General features: G+C 49.3%; 1 protein-coding gene across 2 annotated transcripts; it reads right to left on the reverse strand.

The window, feature by feature from the left end:
* Nucleotides 1–1856: 1856 nt before the first annotated feature.
* Nucleotides 1857–15040, reverse strand: LOC144172430 (uncharacterized). Of its 2 annotated transcripts, XM_077701140.1 has the most exons (12): nucleotides 14454–15040; nucleotides 13898–14097; nucleotides 9179–9317; nucleotides 6530–6663; nucleotides 6372–6467; nucleotides 6112–6241; nucleotides 5891–6033; nucleotides 5698–5821; nucleotides 5463–5638; nucleotides 5322–5369; nucleotides 5097–5253; nucleotides 1857–2170 (listed from the first exon to the last, which is right to left on the reverse strand). In XM_077701140.1, the coding sequence occupies exons 2-12, from the start codon at nucleotides 14025–14027 to the stop codon at nucleotides 1945–1947; spliced, it is 1503 nt and encodes a 500-aa protein (XP_077557266.1). In that variant the 5' UTR covers nucleotides 14028–14097; nucleotides 14454–15040; the 3' UTR covers nucleotides 1857–1944. The 2 variants fall into 2 exon arrangements, with proteins under 2 accessions (XP_077557266.1, XP_077557271.1); XM_077701145.1 differs by lacking the exons at nucleotides 5891–6033; nucleotides 6112–6241 and having other exon boundaries at nucleotides 13898–15040.
* Nucleotides 15041–15699: the final 659 nt, after the last annotated feature.

Genomic DNA, 15699 nt, shown 5'->3' on the forward strand with positions numbered 1-15699 from the left:
ACATAGAGGTCGCAAACACATTGGTTTCAGTGGGGCTGGCAATGGGGAATTGAAAAACCTCGTTAAATCCAGGAATTCATTACATAGAGGTTCATTACATTCAGGTTTAACTGTATAATATTTGTGGCTTAGGTTAGTTTTGGTGTTTTAAATGATTTCTTTGTGTGCGTTAGGTCTAAAGCGAGAGAGAGAGAGACAAAACTTTTTATTGAACTAAGGTGGGGTGGTTCCTCATTTCAGGTAACCATGTGCTGTCCCTGCTCGACTGGCCCTCTCGACCAGCAGTAGTTGATCTTGAGGGAGGGAGCTGGACAGCAGTATCTCCCACTTTTTTACCGTTGTAGTGGGCTGCGTCGGCGTAGGTCGTCGTCGGGACTCGGGAGTAAATCTGAGACGTAGTGCCAAACGCGGTAATTTTGTTACAAAACGCCGGTGGACGTCGATATAGTGGAGTGCTTATATTACCGTGGGACGTCACTCTAGACACGGCCATGAAAAAAAATGAGGGGGTCTAGTGTGCCGTCTAGTGTGAGGCTTACCGTAGTGTAGGGTTACGGGTTAATTTTGAACACCGGGGACTCCGTATACCGTGCGCCTAAATCTCGACACGCAGGCGTTTTTGTTTCTGCTGTCTTGAGTGCTGTTCGACGTTACTGCAAGCACCTGACGTCCGCCTGCGTTTTCTTGCGGAACGCGCAGCGTCTGGCACTGCTTAGCTCTATGCACACCGAAAACTGAAACTACCGAAATTATCACAACTAAAATATAAAAGAAGTGGCAAGCCCAGGACTCAGACTACCGCCCGCTCTATAGCGGAGCAAAGACGGAACATCGACGCATATGCCAAACGGTGTCCATGCCATCCCAGCAATAAAACTTCGAACGCCATCGGACGGCCTTCTAAGTTCATGCCACAAGCTAGCTGCAGCACTGTGGAGGCTACATTGTTATCAATAGTGCGCCCACTGAGGGCGCCTAACTCGCCGTGAAGGGGGGGTCCTGAAAGGACACTCCCTTCTCCCCTCTCGGCAAGTGGCACCGCAAGGCCCCGGCGCCTTTTGTCGCTTCCTTCGCGGCGAGTTAGGCGCCCTGAGAGGGACAGCAACGCAGCCTCCACAGTGCTGCAGCTAGCTTATGGTATGAACTATAGACTGCAGTCATGCCTTAATCAAGCGCTGCGCTGGAGCTTCGCCAGCCCTGAACTTTTTTCGTCTTAGTTTGCTTTCTCACCCGAAATTTCACAGTGCTTGTCTCGTACATAATTATAATGGCGCCTCAGGACCCGAGGTAACTCGCCTTACCAGCATTTTGCGCACTCTTGCAGCTTCACGGAAATGGGTGGGAATATACTTTGGTAGTGCATGCCTAGGGCGGAGGTAGGTTAGTTAGTCCGCAGAAAGATATGCGAATGCGGTCACAAATGCGAAAATGAAAACACCTTAATTTCCTCTCGATAAATCTCAACCATAAATTCTGCGCATTCTAAAACAAAACCATACCTACCATACGAGACCGCGAAGAGGCAAATGTTGGCTTGGCTTGGAGCATGTTCTAGACCTCTCAAGTACTCATCAGCGAGCCCTGATGACCGCGAAAGGACTTATGCAGCTTTAATGGAACTTGTGAAGGTGCGCCTAAGGAAATTAGAGTAAAGCCGGCCTATCCTCCTCAATAACCATGCCCCGCGTATCGTGAACCAGACGCAATAGCGGCGTCATTGAAACTCTGTTCAAGGTGTAATTGGGAAAATAAAAACCATACTCTCCCGCTCATGTCAGCATTAGCGGAGTAAAAAAATAAAAAAAACCAGCGCCGATAAAGCGCCCAGCATTTCCACCACGCAACTATGTCGGCAAGCTTTTTATTTTTTGAGCACAGTTCACTTTAGGTGCTTGTCCGACGTGCGTCCCCGCAGCGACGGTGCGCGGTGCAGCGAAGCCCAACTCAGCGGGCCATTTGCCGGATGAGCAAATACCCGGTCACCGTGTACGCCCAGATGTTGACGGGAGAGCTCATGGGCGATCCAGACCACAGCGGGCGGCAGTCGGTCAGGTACTTGTAGAAGGAGTCCTTCACGCGGTCGTACACGTACGTCTCGGTGTTCTTGTCGCTGGAGCAACCATTCTTCTTCGTGGCCTCAATGGAGCAGTCCTTGAAGATCCTCAGTTCCCTGCGAGGAAACAGCAGTGCATTGCTTTTAGGGGTTTTATGTGTTCTTTTAGCATGAGCACAGAGACAAAAGCGAAATTGGCTGGGTTTATGTGAGGGCTCGATAATTAGTAATCTTTACACCGATATCCGTCGGGAACAAAATTAGGAGCGGTTACTCGTATGTAGCCATAACATAGCTGTGTTTTTGTATTTTCGTTTACAAAAGGAAATAACGCTTCCTGTCTTGTGAGTTGCCTTTCTCGGCCCCTACTCCTGACGGATGGTTTTCGAGATGATTTTGATTATTTTCTTGCAATTATGAAGCAGTGTGTGAGAAAGTCTAATGGTTCCGGGCAGGGAAGCTTCCCTTGCGGTGTAAGTCATACCGTGGTGGAGCGGTGATTCAGACAACCTTGGGGATTCTTGAAGGGTCCCTAAATTGGGTGGCGAAGGCTGTAAGGCCTGGAGATTTCATTCTTTCCTCCCGCCTGAAAGCGCTGTGTATGCTGCGATCTGATAACCTCGAGCAAAACACACTATAGAGACACTCGTCAGGGCGCTTCTGCTCAGAGGTACGCGCAGTCATTGGCTCCGCTCAGCGCTTCGTCCGGCTTTATTTTTAACAGCCGGCGCGCATGCTCCGCCTACTACTGGCTGCGTGGCACTGCTTTTGGCGTCGGCCGTGCCAGTGATGGCACGTCAGTTTAAGCGAAACTAGCGTTTGAAGGCCAGATAGGAGGCCTTCAAAGACAAGATTCTCGCTCAGGACAGTAATTGAAGATTTCTACCTACGACTAGCTGCCCGCTTGCGTTTCTTGCATGCGGCGCTGTCGCGGCGAACAGGTCTCGCCGAGGCCTGGTCGCGCAAACAAGACTTAGCATCGCCGCAGTTATTCGGTCACCGCTTCATGAAGCCGCGCCGACGACGATTTTCACCGCACTATCCTGGCAGGCGGCGACGAGTCTTAGCTGCTGCGGTGTGTGCCGACTCGTGCGCTGTCCATGTCCACCGTGAAAGCACATTGTTGCCGCGGTCGCGTGCGTAGCGTTTCTGCTTGCAGAAGATGGTATATGCTTGTCAGAGTTATTCATATCTTGTACGCGACGCGCTGTATCAGCAAACTCAGCTAAGCTCGTGTGACGGATGGCGACGATCGACATTCGTCCCTACAAAGATGCGTCGTGCCGGGGTGTCGTTCTCGTTAAGCGCCGCCCGAGCCCATAGAGTTTCACACTAGTGTGAAGCTATGCCCGAGCCGCCGAAACCACCTGCGGCATCCCCTCTAAGCCGGAAGCGCTGATTGGCTGCAGCATTTGAGGGAACCCGCCAATACCGGTGCCGCAGTCTTCAGCGCCAGCTGCGTCACAGAAACGACGTCAAAGGCGAAAAAGCTACGTCAAAGCTTCATTAAATGGTGGCAAGACTTCACATGTAAACAAGGAAAGAAAAGAACGCTTATCTAGCGATAGCGTGCTTGAAATCGTGACCTATTTAAGGCCCCTTTAAACCGAAATCTCGCGAACACACGGGCGTTTCTGCAATTCGCCTTCACCAGACATACAGCCGCCGTTGCCGAATCTGCTACTCCTTAGCCGCAAAATCACCGATATGCGTGCAAGGGGCCTGATTAACAAATGTAATTCCTTTTTCTACGAGTTCTTCGAGCTGTAGGCATCGCTTCATTACGGCGCCTCAATACGAGGCATCACTGGCTAGAAGGGATGCGGCGAATGGCCGGGCTCTCTCCATAGTTCTTACTTAAACACGTGGTCTGCGCTGTGACTTTACGCAACGCGAACATGACTCCATTCCCAGTGCAGATCATGCTTAGTGACAAGCATGCTTGGCCTCGTGACTCGTCGAATCTACAGCTTTTGTTGCCAAGCTTCACCATTTGAATTGATAGCGACGAAATCGGCCCAGGCCCGCGATATTGTCTTTCATGACTCCACCATACGGCTAACGCTTTAGATAACGAGCTGTTTATTTCGAAAGGTAGCTTCGAAGTGATAAAAAAAAAAAACGCGCGCTGAAGCCTGATTTTGTGGGTTTAACGCGCCGACGCTACACAGGCGATGAGGCGCACCGTAGTGGAGGGCTGTGGACTAGTTTTGACCACCTAGGGATCTTTAACGTGAGCCGAAATCACCACACGGGCGTTTTCGCTTTTCGCGATGAAGTCTGTGTGGTCAAAAAGATAAATTTTAAGTTAGCACTAGCTTTACCTCGAAAAGTAGCCCAAAGTACGACACAGACTACTACTACTCGTTTTCAGGAGCAGCATTTTGCGCGCACTTCTTCCGTTCCTGCAGTAGCTAGCATTTCAGCAATAAGATCTCGAACACAGCTTGTCGGCAAAAATAACGCTTGGATGCCTTCGTTTGGCCGGGATACTAGGGTATGCATTTGAGTGAATAGCTGGTTACGTTAGAGTGCTGGTTTTGCTCACACTAGTGAACAAATGAAACCTTAGCTTGAAACGGGTTTGCTCCTCCGAATTGCGGTTTGCGCGCAGAAGCAACGCGTGGGCACTGAGGTCCGGCATTAAATTATACTACCTGTGCACTGTAACGTTTATGGAAATCTCTTACACGCAAGCTACACAGCGTCCTGGAATTGAACCGTCGACCCTGCAAAGTAGTGCGATTTGACCACTGTAGCAACCGAATGGCGCCGTGGCCCTATTCAACCCCCGACGCCCCTACACAGCGGCTAATTACCCCACCGCACACCGGACGAAGACGAAGCGTAGACGATGCGCGGGACATGAGCTGGGCATAACGGCGATGGGGGTAGTGATACCGGGCAGTCAGTGTGCTAGCCGGTACTCAGGCGAACGGACGCAAGTAAACTTTGTTCCTCACAGGGCTGGGTGTCCATCCTTGGGGGCCGCTTCGTAGTCTACGAACTTTTAAGCTCGCATAATGAGTTGCCGTGTACTTACACGCAGAGGTGCTTCGGCTGAGAAATGCCCTTCCTTTTGATTTGATCGTATGCAGATTGCTGGCACGTATCCACAGCCGATCGGACCACTTCGAAGTTGCACCTGCCGTCGGTTGGAGCGAGGTCCATCGGTCCATTTGGAGCCACGGCGCGGATTGCTGCAATTCAAAGAGGCGTGCTTACTTCTATTCAAAGAGTTTGTTCGATTCATTCGATAAATTCTTACCAGACATGTTTCCTTGTCCACTACCGCTGTCCATTCTTTGACGGAGGTCTGTAACAGCCACGCATCGCAACGCATTATGCATTACCGTGCGCATGGCAATCCCCGCACAGGCGGCGCAAGGGAAACTGGTAAAAAACTCACTCTCGAGCCTCGGTCGAGGAGAAGGAGCCGCAGCAGAATTCTGATCGCACGACCACTTGTGGTGGCGCAGAATCTTGTCCGCAAAGTGAGACACGTGGAACATGACCTCCGAATCTTCGCGGCAGGCAGTTTCCGAGACAGCCTCGTTGACGCAAAGCAGGAACGTGTCACTAGCCCTGAAAGGAAAGCGAGAGGGTGCGGCGGTGGCACTCCATACGGAAGTGGGTGCTCTTACCTGCAGATGTTCAGTTTGTTGTTTTCCTTGTCCTCCAGGACGGGTTCGACCGTCTTGTTGAGCAGGCGGACGCACTGGTTGAGCTTGAGCACGAGAGAGCGTTCTTCGCACTTCTTGTCGCTCGCTGCAAGAGGAGGAGGCAGTCTCAGGCATCTGCTCACTGGGGGCCGGTGCTAATGCGAACTTAGCTCACTCTGAATGTTTTTGCAAGACCAGCGATGCTCGTAGAGCACGTGTACGATGAAGTGCGTGGTCTGGTCCAACACCTCCTCATCCGAGTTGCAGTCCGTATGGGCGAGGGCAATGTTTACGCACGACTTGAAGTTTTCCGTTTGCCTTTAATTAAGAGGACACGTAGCAGCTTAAGACTTGCTCCCGAATGCGATCACGGAGAGTGAGCAGTAATGAGCTTACGCGCAAATTAGCTTCTGGTTTGTTTTCTTGTTCTCCAGCAAGGGCTCCAGGTTTCCCTTCATGGTCTTGAGGCAATCAACCATGCGGCGCATCAGTTTTCGCTCGCTGCACTTTTTGCTCACCAAGGGGGCTGCGCAAAATAACCGGGCAATACCCTATAGCTTTCCGGCCCCCGATTAGCGCACTGTTGCTGCGATTTCGTTTGTAGCGCCCTCAATCTGGCACTCCAAGGCCGTCGTGCAGCGCGCGAAGATACCAACCTTTACTTCCTGGTTGCGTGCCTTTGGTGACAGCAGCTGCGTTTACGGGCGCAGCAGCGGGAACCTTGGTTGTCAGGTTTGCCGTCAAAAATTTTACTGGAAAAGTAACACATTACTTCAGTTCGCGCTCCTACTGCAGTGGAAACTCATTGACCTACATTCTGTGCAGTTGAGCTTGTTTTTAACGATGATGTCGGCTGCTTTCGCTGTTTCCTTGTGTGATTGGGGATCGTTCTCGCAAGACAGGAAGAGTTGAAAGTCCTCAATGCAGGATAAGTATATTTTCAGTAACCTGGAAAGTACGCCATGTTATTAACACCGAAGCTGTTTACCAAATCCTCGTTTTTTCGAGTCCGAAGTTAAAAATACCAAAAAAATGCGCGCGCACGTGAACGCCGGCTTCGCTGCGACCGCCAGGCAGTTTAAAAAACCAGGAAAATGCCTAGCGCTCGTGTGTGCGTGTTTAGCGACGACCGCCCAGCGTCACGTGCGCACGTTCGTCAAGCCACGCATACCCACTCAGGAAGATTGGCCAAGATTGGCAAAAAACATGATTGTAGGGTTTCAGCGTTCACCGTAATCGTGGCAACGTTTGTTCGGAACGAGAAAGACATGTTATAGCAACACCCCTCCAAGGGAATGTCCAATGATTATAAAAAAAACAAAAAAGCTCACACTTATAGCAACAATGGAGTAAAGGTCGTTGTGGGAGTGAAGAAGCAGCTAATTGGCGGCACTGCTGGACTTACACCTTCGTGATGGTCGTGAGGTTGCGTACAGCTTCACTACCTTCAAGTCTTACGCGTTTGTGCGAGCTTCCTTCATTTTTTAAAAGACGATAGTCTTTCTTGGGCTACTTAAACGCGGAAATTTTGGTGTGTCTGTATATGTGTCTGTCTGTGTCTGTGACTTGATTCAGCCACCCGGCTAAAGTGAGACAGAAGCTGCGCAATAGTCTTATATACCCACAGCCGAATCTAGACGTCCAAGACCGGTGTCAATGTTCATACTTGTCAACATTGTTGAACAAGAACAGGACATTACGCAAATATACGGCAGAAAATCAATACATAAGTGATATTTGCAGTGTTCCTTTGTTAAGAAAATTATGGATGCTTGGTTTTTGCAATAGCAAATGAAATACTACATCAACTACAGAAAACCGTCACCTGCTGTTGCCCTTGCTACTATAGCTCCTCGCGGCATTTAAGAAATCAAACGCCAACAGAAACGAAAGGTTCCACTAGATACGTCCCACGTTCCGCTTGAAACGCACTTGAAGAAGGGCAACGTGGTTCTATAACGTTGAAGTAGCGTGCCTCCATTCACGCGCGTCTGGCAGCGTACGTACGGCAGCGCTGGCATCGAGGCACCCGATTTGGAGCAGTGGAACGAGGTAAATTTAAACGGACTTGAGCAAACCTCTAGCGTGTTATCTTGGGAGGAAAGAGACGGGAGAGGAATAGCATGAGGTGAGTGGAAAGAGAAGGGAGGCATTTACTTGGGAGGGGGGACAGTCAACTATCGTCTTTCGTCCAATTTGCAATGAAAGTAGCAGATACGCAGCCATTTTTTTTCTCGCGAAACAATTAGGAGGCTCCCGGAGAATGCATATCGTCTGATCTCCTGCAACATTCTAGACATGGAAGTTCCTGATCCTGGTGATGATGGTGGAGTTTCATGGCACGAGGGAGTCGTTTAGTAGGATCGAGCGCCAAATACAGCACGCTGGGTGCGGAAACGAAGCTAAATTTGTGTAAGCCAAATGTAAGCATTGAAACGTACTCTTCTCCCTGGATATTCCTTGTTCACGCTAATTCACGGACTTTTCAACCACTTTCTGTGCCCGTTTTCTTTGTGCGTGTGTGTGTAACATGAGACATTGTGAGGTTGGATTTGAATGAAGTTGGATTCGTGCTCCGTCGGGGTAATTTACTTTGGGGTGGCTCATCGGTGCTTCCAACTTTTTAGTGTGTACATAGTGTACTTTTAAGACGTCTGTCTTAAGTAGTCTCGTGAACTGACATACCAAATCGTGTTTTTTTTTTTGTTACAGGTTGAAACTGCTGTTTTTTGGTGAATGCTTGCGGTGAAGTCTCATCTTACGAACATTCTATAATTCCAACACTGCACACCGTTGTTAACCCTGTATTCCTTCAGGGATTTTTCACGCGAGGTCTACATCGTCCGCTGGACGTAATTTGTCCCATTTTTTACGTCCCTGTCATCCCACTAGGCCACTGTGCCAGCCTTCTGCCAATAAAGTCGTCTATTTATTCATATCCCCGACGCCGGCTCCAATGCGCCTACTGCCAGAAGATGTCGGAAGTATAATATTTTTTTTTCACCTGCGAATAGGCTTTTTTTTTTTTTCAGAAACTCTTAGCACCTATGTTTTATATTATTGTCTTTAAACCTGCCATAGCTTTGATGGAGGGGTTATTGTTACCCATATTATTTTCTTCCTTTTTATATGGAGAGGAGGAACACAGAATTCAGTGGACCTAATTGAGCAATGGGCCAATACTGAAAGTGCCCCCCCCCCCCCCCTGCCCCCCCTAGACCGTCTCCTTCCACTTTTCAAGAACGGATGGCTTGATTGTTGGTTTAGTAAATGCTCACACAAAGACCATCGGCTTAGCTCACAAATAGTCTTGGTATAAAATTCTAACCAAGCTCATATGAATTCTTTCTTGCAACTATTTGTTTTAAGCCTCCAGCAGTTTCTAGGCCTTCTCAAATAACCGTAACACGTAAGTGACGAAATCTCTTCAACGATGCATGAACACAAAAGACAGGATGCTTACTTGCAAGAGTCGTCATTCTTCTTTTCAGAAAGGTATTTTTCTAAGGGCTTCAGTCCATTTTCGCAGTTTGCGATGCCTTCTCGAAACTTGTTTTTGTCGCAGTCATTGGAGCCCAGTTTATCTGCGTGGTCACCTGCGGCTAACAAAAAACAACAACAACAAAAAACAGATTTACGCAGTGCATATAACGTACATTTTAATTCAAGTCCGTAAGGCGTAGTGTTACGTTATGCAGCTGCGCGTCGTTTTAAGCAAAGGTGACGCGGACGGTAGTGACTGAGAGCGGCGAATCGAGCTTCCTTTTTCTCCATTCAGGTGCTGGCAGCGGGCAAAATTTACAAATGTGTACCCTTGTACTGAAGGTAAATTCATGGAGCGTCATATTTTAGGAACTCTTCGGTTATAGCAGTTGATTATTATTGTTTACTAACGCAATGCCAACAGAGGGCAAACAGCGCCGCGGTTATAGTAGTACTGATTGTAGTAGAGGAACTGGTGAATGCCGCACTGTAACCAATTAAAAATACTTGTGAAAAAAAGCATATCAGATTTTCCCCCTGTGGTTATGCATCGTTCGCATTGCGTTAATAGATGATGTCAGGGTTCCACGCCCGCGAGGACGGCCTTTACACCAATCGTTTCTATACACGACGCGTGTGTGGCGACACCACGCTTTTAATGTGCACGATTTTGAGCAAATTCGAATATAAATTTTGTAAAAACAACTCTCGTTTGCGCTGAAATGTTGCACGAAGATCGAATTTTATGGTATTTATATGGATCGCATTTTATGGTATCCGATTTGCGCCCCATTTGCGCCCCATTCGATTTGAGCCGTGAAGTTGCACCTTATTCCCTGAATGAAACTGCAACTCACGGCTCAAATCGAATTTCGCTTGAATTTCGCTTGATGGTGGTGTGCGCACGGATGGACGCGGACGGACATTGGGAGGTCCTAAGGTACTCCACACCGTTACAGGCGAGGGAGTAAGCCGTTGGACTCTCGGGTGATAACTCATGGTCGTAGCCCAATGGGTTAGACGACTGACACTAGCTCTGCCTGGTCTACCAGACACAGGCTCGAATCCTACTGCTGCCTGTGTGTTTTTTTTTTTTTTTGCGATTGTAAATGCTATGCGCACGGACGCGGACGGACGCGGACGGACACTGTGTGGTCCTAAGGTACTCCGCACCTAAAATGGCTAGGAGCAATGGCGATGGACCAGGACATCCAGCTCCGTGCTGTCCAGATGGCGAAGGACGCTACCGAGACCCAAGGGCTTAAAGGAGGACTGACACCAATTTTCGGCGTTAATATTATTGCATAGTTCGCTTCCTTCACTCAACAGAATACCCTGGCTGAAATATGAGCGGCCTGCGACGCGAAGAACATAGTTCAATTTGGATCTCATTTATCGCGCCGACGGAGCAGCGCGCGGAGCGGCACTCAGCAAATGGACATCAGCGTGACATCACTCCAGGAGTGGAAAAAGAAGTGACGCGGCAGCGCTCGTCAAAAACTCGTGACGTCACTTCACGCGCGCGGCCCCACGAGCGGCGAGCGGGCGCAACACCCTCTCAAGCGGGCGCCGGTGACGTCCGCACAAAGCGGTGAGGTCAGGCAGGGAGTCTGTCATATGCGCCGTTCGGGATGAAACAAACGATTTTCAGGCCGTTCAATGTAATAATCTATCGCGCGCTGAAGTATTTGAAGTGCTGTTTCAGATTGGCGAGACCATTGAGCATCGATAAAAGCAATAAAAGTGTAACAATAAAAGTTTGAACTCTCACTTGTCTCCTATCTCACCACCATCTGGATATTAATAAAGTTCGTATAAAATACTACTACTTTGAGTAGCGGCTCTGTGGAAGTCCAGTGCGCTTAGACGCGACGTTATAATACGCCACCTTAGGGGTGCGAATTGATTTCATTCAATGTTTAACGTGCCAAGCTATGGTGCTTGGCCGCCTGTCTCATTCCCGCTCCAAGACTTCACTGAACGCTATTTTCAACCCGACGCGGCTGATTCAGTCTGCCGCCTTGGAAACTGCTGGCAAGATGCGCGTGCTTGGCCGGCGACACGGCAGACACCTGCGGAGTTTCGTCCCGTACGGGCATTTCAATATATACAAACCCAACGTATTACATAATTTCTTAGCGAATAGAAGCTACGCGAGCATAGCAAAGTGTCATTGAACGAAACGACCGGCCGCATACTAAGGTTCGTATTTTCCACTATGGCCCGCCTTGCCTGTCATGTGAACAGAAATCACGCTATTACCTTAGCGCCCTCAAGGGCTATTGAATTAATTAGACCACATCGGGATTTTCGACGTTCGTCGAAACCTCGCACATTCGACGGTTTTGGTTGCTGTTAGAGAAACAGCGACGTGGACGTTCGGGAAACGAAACCGTGACGTTGCTTGCGCTTAGTAGCACAGCACCACGGCCACTGAGCCTCCGTGAAAACTGTTCCGGGGCCTCTACACGTTTACGAACGTGCAGCCGCTCGGTTCTTAATAAAAATTGAATATGCGTTTCGTTTCTGGTTCAACACCCGCCCATGGTGGCTCAGTGGCGAAGGCGTTGTGCTGCTGAGCTCGAGGATGCGGGTTGGGTTCCCGACCGCGGCGGCCGCTTTTCTGATGGAGGCGAAGAGCAAAAACGCCCGTGTGTACGATATTTCGGCGCACGTTAAAGATCCCCAGGTGGCCAAAAATTATCTGGAGCCCTCTACTACGGCGCGCCTCATCGCATGCGCTGCGTCGGCGCGTTAAACCCTAAAATCAATCAATCAATCAATCAATCAATCAATCAATCAATCAATCAATCAATCAATCAATCAATCAATCAATCAATCAATCAATCAATCAATCAATCAATCAATCAATCAATCAATCAATCAATCAATCAATCAATCAATCAATCAATCAATCAATCGTTTATTGCTCAAGTGGTTGTGTACCCAACCCACGCATATCTCGAAACGGGTAACTAATGTCCGCAATGATGAGTGGATACTGATGCGCTGATATGGGACAGTACGTGTGATCGGAGTGCCGCTGGCCCAGCAATGCTTTCATTTTATCAAGCAAACTGCCCAAAGTGCTCTCGTTCACCAGTCTATGCTCGCCGTTAAAGCCATAGCGCGGAATTATCTATTTTTTGAAAAGCGGTCGAGGAAGGATGAACGTTTCGAGAGAAAAAAACCAACGCCAGACTTTAAAGAAAGTGGGAGTTGAACTTCTGATCAGTGTTTGAATTTTACACCTGTAAGCACGGGCACACGAAAAAGGAAATTTATCGAAGCACATATTTTGGGAAAGGCCCTAGGGCCTATAAATACCTACAGAAGTCGTGTATCCCTAAAAACGCTTTACAACAAGCCCTCTTAAATTCGGCTTTTACTATACAAAATTGAATTGCTCGAAACAATTATCCAGGGGCAATAAAGGCGGTCTTGTATGCATAAGAAGGCCCCAGGGATTTTAAAAATGACCTCCATAAGACCCCCATCTGCCCTAAAACGCGCTATAAGCCCGTTAAAGTTGGCTTCGCCGCGGCACACTAATGCACTGGCAGGAATACATTTTATAGGGCAATACAAGCGGTCTTTGTGTGAAAACACGAAGGCCCCTTGGGACCATTTATTAATAGCACCTTCGTGAGCGGCGACACTGACACATCAAGCGTTACAGACTCACAGGCGGGTTTCCTCGTTGAGTACATATAGAAATACCACGGATTTAAATTCACCTTGATACGAACGCGCAGTATAAACACACTGGGCGCATGGGGTGCGGCTGATTTATTTGACAGCTGTCGCTTCTGTGCAGAAACGACACATGCTTACGCTGACGTCAGAATGTAGCTGACTTAGCTGCAGCCGTATGCAAGGTTATCATACGCGCATACTGGGTAAATAAACCTGGGTAGCCGAACGCGACAGCAGGCCGGTTGTCCAGACAGCCTGTGAGCCTAGGCGAAACCTTCAATACACACGCGCGCACACACACACAAGGGCTGTGAGCAAGAATGCCAGAAAAACGAAGACTGAAGGCAGTCTCAAGTGAAGACGCACTAACTCGAACTTGTACGCTGTTCAGATACGAAACTGCGAAAGCAGGCTGTTAGTCTTAAAAGGCTTGAGCAGCGGGTAGTATGAGAATTGCGAAGGGATTATCGGACAGCGCAAGTTTGAAAGAGTTCTGACTTCCTTATGGCTGGAGGCTATAAGACCAAAGAGAAAAAAGAAAAACTTTGGATACTTAAACTGCCTAGGCTATGAACGAGAAAGATACCGCATAACAAAATTTTCTGCTGTTTCCTTCCACCTGAACGACGAACGAAGCAAATTGGAGTCGTGACCTTACTCGAACGGACCTGACGCACGAACGCTATCAGGGCTGGGCCATTGCGGCATTGGAAAAAGTCTTTCTATGGCTTAATGCCACTGCGCTCATTGCAATTAGTTTTTATTTTGTGCCTCGTACATCGAAGGATTTGCTCCATTCGCCAGCCGTTCGTCATTCAGGTGTTACGTGGTGACGCGGACTCGGGTAACGTCGTTGGAGTGGGGCAAAAAATGCGGTATGGGACACGGCAGCCGAGTGCACTCTGTGCCCGAGTGTCACGCAGAAGTATTTCTTGCAAAACGCCTCCGTGTTGACGCCAAAGAGGAGAATTCGTTTTAAAATTTATTTCACGAAATGGCTCACCTTCCTTTCCTTGCTTTGCCTTGTCGTCGACCCCAAGTGCGTCCACCCGCTTGAGGTCCTGAAGGAAGCCACCTTTAGCACTGGCCGCAACGACCGCTACGGCCAGCACGAGAGCGCAGGTACGCAGCATGGCTCGCGCTGCCCGGCTGGATCACTTCGAAGGGGCGAACTGATTTCGGCGGGAACACACGCCGCAGCCCCTGCGACGTGGGATAAAGATTACAAGGTGTAATATTTCGCAATGCCACAATGGCGGGCAGCGATGCGGCGAGCGCAATTAAGAAATTCACGATGACATGCCCGAATGGGCTTGGGCGATGTTGCCGATGCTCGTAAGACGCAATACTTCGAGTAATACCTGCGAATTGGAAAGGGGCAGGATTTCCAATGTTGAAAGAAGTGCCCTATGCTCGTTGACCGAGGTCGAGAAGGCCTACATCGATTTCTCGACCGTGGGAAGCGTCCTCCGGGTGCAGGCACGAACGCCGCCTACGCGCACAGAGACGAGGCGACGCCCACCTACGACTCACGAGCGGACGTCTGCGAGGAGTCTTACCCAGGCGGGACGATCGGAACCAGAGGTCGGCCGGTGGCTTCGAGCGTTCCGAGAGCGTGCGCACCAGCCCGTGCCGCGTGGCTTCTGCGCCTGCCAGCGAAGCGCCACGGGCAGCACGCGACCAGCACCTGCTCCACACGCTCACTTCACCTTTCTCTTTGCCTTTAACCGGCGCTCCTATACGGCGGCTGTTTTGTTACTGGATGACTACTTATTATTGAAAAGCTCTTCTCGGGTGACATCCGTAAGAACGTTTTGTAGGAAAGTAGTTGATTGTTTTGTTGTTAGCCATGCTGGCGCTTTGCCGACAACACGGTGGTGATGATAGTGATGCTGGGGGAGAAAGACAGGGTTAAACATCTGTATTGTTGTTGTTGTTGTTCTTGTCGGGTACACACAAAAAGGGCCCATACCCAGTCAGGAAGATTGGCTAAGAAGTATTGGGATCATTGGATATGAAAATCCAAGTGCAGCCCCAAAACGGGAAAACGCAACGTGTGGTAAACACTGAATGGGTAAATTACAAAGGAGGTGGGAACAGAGAGAGAGAGAGAGAGAGAGAGAGAGAGAGAGAGAGAGAGAGAGAGAGAGAGAGAGATAGATAGAGAGAGAGAGAGAGAGAGAGAGAGAGAGAGAGAGAGAGAGAGAGAGAGAGAGAGAGAGAGAGAGAGAGAGAGAGAGAGAGAGAGAGAGAGAGAGAGAGAGAGAGAGAGAGAGAGAGAGAGAGAGATAAAAATTCCCCGCATTTCCCCGAGGGGAAGAATGTGAAAGTGCGAATGCACGAGTTGAATTTGCGCGGTTCGGTAATGTTCGCGAAAGAGAGATCACACACACACACACAACTACAAAGAAAGAAAGATGCATTTATTCACAGACACCTATTTGTGTTGTCGTTGTACTTGATTGCTAGAGCGGATCTCAGCTTTGAAATTTCGTGTCAGTACTCCTTTAAGCAGGTGCATTAGCCCTTCTCACGCCCGATTCTTGGCCAATCCCCCACGTGGGTATGTGCCATGTCAGCGGCCAGGCAGCGCGCGCCCATCTCCCCCCGTTGCCAAGGAAGACGAGGAGATTCCTGGCCAATCCCCCACGTGGGTATGTGCCATGTTAGCGGCCAGGCTGCGCACGCCCATCTCCACGTGCGCGCACATCGCCGGTGGACGCAGGTTCAGGGTCGCTTAAGAAGTGCATTGCACTTAAAACCTGACCGGAATAGGTCTAGAACGGCACATGATCTGTCTTCGAA

This window comes from Haemaphysalis longicornis, unplaced genomic scaffold (genome assembly GCF_048455015.1).
Source record: "Haemaphysalis longicornis isolate Haplotype H1 unplaced genomic scaffold, Haemaphysalis longicornis Haplotype H1 scaffold_1, whole genome shotgun sequence".
Lineage (NCBI taxonomy): Eukaryota > Metazoa > Arthropoda > Arachnida > Ixodida > Ixodidae > Haemaphysalis > Haemaphysalis longicornis.